Source organism: Sinohyriopsis cumingii, chromosome 1, assembly GCF_028554795.1.
Source record: "Sinohyriopsis cumingii isolate HCF-2022 chromosome 1, ASM2855479v2, whole genome shotgun sequence".
Classification (NCBI taxonomy): domain Eukaryota; kingdom Metazoa; phylum Mollusca; class Bivalvia; order Unionida; family Unionidae; genus Sinohyriopsis; species Sinohyriopsis cumingii.
This window is the reverse complement of record NC_142961.1, coordinates 139,719,904-139,724,144: the sequence shown is the minus strand read 5'-3', so window position 1 is coordinate 139,724,144 and position 4,241 is coordinate 139,719,904. Positions and strand designations below refer to the sequence as shown.

Sequence of the window (4,241 nt, the reverse complement as noted above, 5' to 3'; positions counted from 1 at the left end):
AATTTATCTTCGCCAGCACCAACTTCATTTTTTTAGTTTTTCGTTGTACTCATTTAGCAAATCATATTTGTCCTGCGGGGGATTGATCGCATAAATATACACCCGATCGTAGGTGAATATGTCGTTGAGTAACACGTTCATTAGCAAGTTTGTTTTGCCAGATCCAGTACGCCCTACTAGCAGGTACTGTCAATCTGGTAACTCAAAATTGTGTTTATTTGTTACTACTCGATCGGTATAAAGTTTATTATGCTCATCTTATTATATGTGCACCAAATTTTGTCAGCAGCAATTACAATAACATGAGCTACTACACAAAATTTGGTACGTTAATCAGTAGTTCATCTGCTGAACAACATTAACTACAGCTACAGATGTTGATCTGACAAATTATCTTAAGCGATCCGGTGACACAATGACCGACAACCTTATCATGTTAGTACAACGAGTGCTAGATCTAGAAACAACTTATCCACCTATCGACGTAAAAAACTCACAAGCAGTAAGCTTAGCACAACTTAATGCTGTCAGAAATGGTAAGGTATCATTGTCGGTTGGAAAGATGACTGGTAACTTGAGTATGTCAGGTCAGCGAGTGCTAGACCTTGAGACAATATATCCACCTATCGACGTAGATAACTCACAAGCAGTAAGTTTGTCCCAACTTAATGCTGTCAGCAATAATAAGTTGTCAATAACTGAGTTTAAAAAAAAATAAATGTCAATCATGAGACCGAATACACCCCCAACATAAATAATTCACAGGCGGTGAGCTATGCACATCTTAGTTCGGTAGATAATTCTAAGTTGTCATTATCTGGTGGGACAATGACTGACGCGTTAGATATAGGTGAGAAATTAATATTTAATACCCTACTTGAAAATAAAACATTGACCATTAACGATTCTGTAATATTTATATAATAATATATGTCGCGGAACGCAAGACAATATGTCAATCGCATTTTTTGGACTCGAACACATGAAGTATTTTCACTAATCGATCTAACCCTAGTCCGTACGCCTTAACCACACGGGTACCGAACTCTTAGAAATATATCGATGAAATTTAGATATATAAATGTTCGAAGCAGAAACTAATCTCCTTGCAGTTTCTGTGTAAATCGATATTTTGTAAAATCGCAGCGAGTTATTGTTGTTGCTGTGTTTTACGCCATTTTTCAGCACACGATAGGCTATCAACAATAGCCAAGAAAACCCCCGGAAAGAACCACCGACCCACGAGAAGCTACTGGCAAGCTTTTTTCTCACATACCCACACTGGCCGAATCTGAGACTCGAACCCACGCAGACAGAGGTGAGATGGCAGTGATCCGTAACGGAGAGCGCTTTAAACCGATATTTTATAAAATCGCAGCGAGTTATTGTTGTTGTTGTGTTTTACGCCATTTTTCAGCACACGATAGGCTATCAACAATAGCCAAGAAAACCCCCGGAAAGAACCACCCGACCCACGAGAAGCTACTGGCAAGCTTTTTTTTCTCACATACCCACACTGGCCGAATCTGAGACTCGAACCCACGCAGACAGAGGTGAGATGGCAGTGATCCGTAACGGAGAGCGCTTTAAACCACTCGCCCCCCCCCCCCAGTTATTAATAGCGCCTTCATTTTATTGATCAGAAGTTTGACCTGCAAGTCACACAGCGAGTTATGCCGTACTGGAATTTTGTGTGAATATTAGGTATAGTAATTTTGTTTGAAATATCAGATATAACAATTGCTAACAATTTTGTGTGAAATATCATATAATATTCTCTAGCAATTTTTGTGTGAAATGTTTAAGTAGTGGACTATAAGGGGTGTTCTGAATCAAACCCCTATTTTATTTGACGACGGTGACGATTCAATAACGTATCCTCGACGGGTAAACGGTTATGAAATAAACTTTGTTGTCTGAGCAAAATTGTTTTCTTAGTTGTTTAGACTAACCTGAAGGGGCCATGGAGGGGGAAGAATTATGTTGTCATTCAATACAAAGTAAGGTTTGGGGCCAGAAATCCACTCATTGTCCACTACTTCCACACACACAACTGCGTGATTGCAACCAATAAAGAAAAAGTCGCTGACTTTTACAGCTAACATTAACTGAATTCTGGTGAGACTGTGTCGCACTTAGCAAGATGAGCCCACATACAAAAGTTGTATTACTTGAAAACCAACAATATCCAAGAAACTTTCTGAACACACAATATAACTAAGCATGACAGACCTCTGAAGGGATGTTTCTGCTAATAAAGATAACAATGGTCAAATTGCATGTGTGCAGGGAATGATGGGACGCATTAATAAGCATAGATGATAAAACGTTTTTTCGTTTTTTATTTTACCTCGAAAAACGCGGTGTTTTTTACGTTTTTTATTTTTTTTGCGTTTTTTATATTTGGTACTTCCATTTTTTTTTATCATCGGCCATACAGACGGTCCTCTGTCATACTCTAGATAACAAATATCGATCAATAATGAATCTATGATGCTAGCCTACGATACTTTACGTAAACATGCTACAACATAGTGCTGATATCTGGTAGTGTAGGCCAGGCGTGTATACATTGGAAGATCACGCTGTGTTTAACCTTTTGCAGTCCCTTTTTTGGGACGTTTCGCATGCTATAAAGTCCAATTTTTGTAGCTTTTTGAGTATTTTCTAGTCATCAGATTAGGATAAATATCTTTCGCAAAATAGCAATTATAGACTGAAATTGACTGTAAGCTATGCCTAAACAATTTTCATATACTTTATAGGTCTAGTTGACTATGAAAACATCTTTTAGAAACTTTTCAGTCGATATTCCACATAATAGTCGTAGTGTTTCGTGGGAAAATCGATTTTCCCACTGCGACAGCTCGGTGCGTAGGCCGAGTTGCCTGGGCTACAGAAAGATATTGGCTCGTGCTGAAGCCTTACATACACAACTAACGGTCCAGTAGCGGTTAAGATGGTCTGATAGTAAATTACGAAATTAAAATAAATACCTCTTGTGTATAGCCGTTAAAATGCCGAAAGAAAAAAGTGAAGAATGGAAACATGTTTTAGTACTAGATGAAAAAGATAACGTCACTTTGAGCAAAGTTAGTTGCATTTACTGTAATAAAGAATTTCACGGTGGTGTTGTACGTATAAGAGGTCACCTACTTGGGGATCCAAAGTGTGGCATCAGGAAGTGTTCAAAAGTTCCATGTGAAGTGCAGCAGGCCTTACAGAAGCAGCAGTCAGTGAGACTAGAAGCGGAATCGAAAAAACGGAAACTCGACGAACTGGATAAAGCCACAAAAGCCGCTAGTAGTGAGGCGAGTGAGAAGCAGATGTCGTTACCCTCTATGTTCTCGAGTGCTACGAAAAAGGATGCAGACAAAGCTGTCGCTCGTTGGTTTTATACCAGCAGCATACCTTTCGCTATTGCCGACAGTACTTATTTTAAGGTTGCAATAGCTGCCGTGGCAAAATGTAGCCCTCACTATAAAGCACCAAGCAGAATCAAAATTTCAACTGAAATGCTAGCTGAGGAAGTACATCAAGTGGAACAATCTATGGCCTCTTTTAAGGAAGAGGCCGTCAAGCACGGAGTTACGCTTATGTCTGATGGTTGGACAAATGTGCAGAACAAGCCCATTGTTAACTTTCTTGCAGCTACTGGTGACGGCTGTATTTTTCTCAATGCTTTGGAAACTTCCGGCGAAATCAAAGATGGATCGTTTATTGCTGGTGAGATATCAAAGTGCATTGTATCGTATGGCATGGAAAGTGTTGTACAAGTTATTACGGACAGTGCATCAAATTGTGTTGCAGCTCGTACGATGTTACAGCAGCAATATCCTAATATAGTTTTCTCGCCATGCACGACTCACTGTCTGGATCTTTAACTTGAAGACATAAGGAAGCTGCCATGGATAGATAGTGTAATTACTGATTCTAAAAATATCGTTAAATTCATCACGAATCACCAGTATTCCCAGGCATGTTTTCGCAATCATTCTCATCTAGAGCTTCTAAAGCCCGGTGAAACGAGATTTGCTACTCACTTTATTATGCTCCAACTCTTGAGTACATTTAAGGATGCTCTGCAGGAAACTGAGATAAGTCGTGAGTACAAAAAATGGCTAAATGATACAGTTTATAAAGAGAAAGGCGAGGCAGTCACAAGCAGGATTTTGAATGGAACGTTTTAGAGCTCGGTGGAAACAATAACTAAAGTGTGTGAGCCGATTGTTGAGCTACTG

The 4,241-nt window shown here is 39.3% G+C and overlaps 1 protein-coding gene across 1 annotated transcript; it reads left to right on the top strand.

Annotated features, from left to right (window-relative positions):
* The first annotated feature begins 3,017 nt into the window (after positions 1–3,017).
* On the top strand, positions 3,018–3,884 carry LOC149808008 (uncharacterized). Its single transcript, XM_089963479.1, has one exon. It carries the CDS (start codon positions 3,018–3,020, stop codon positions 3,882–3,884), a length of 867 nt encoding a protein of 288 aa, XP_089819605.1.
* Positions 3,885–4,241: the final 357 nt, after the last annotated feature.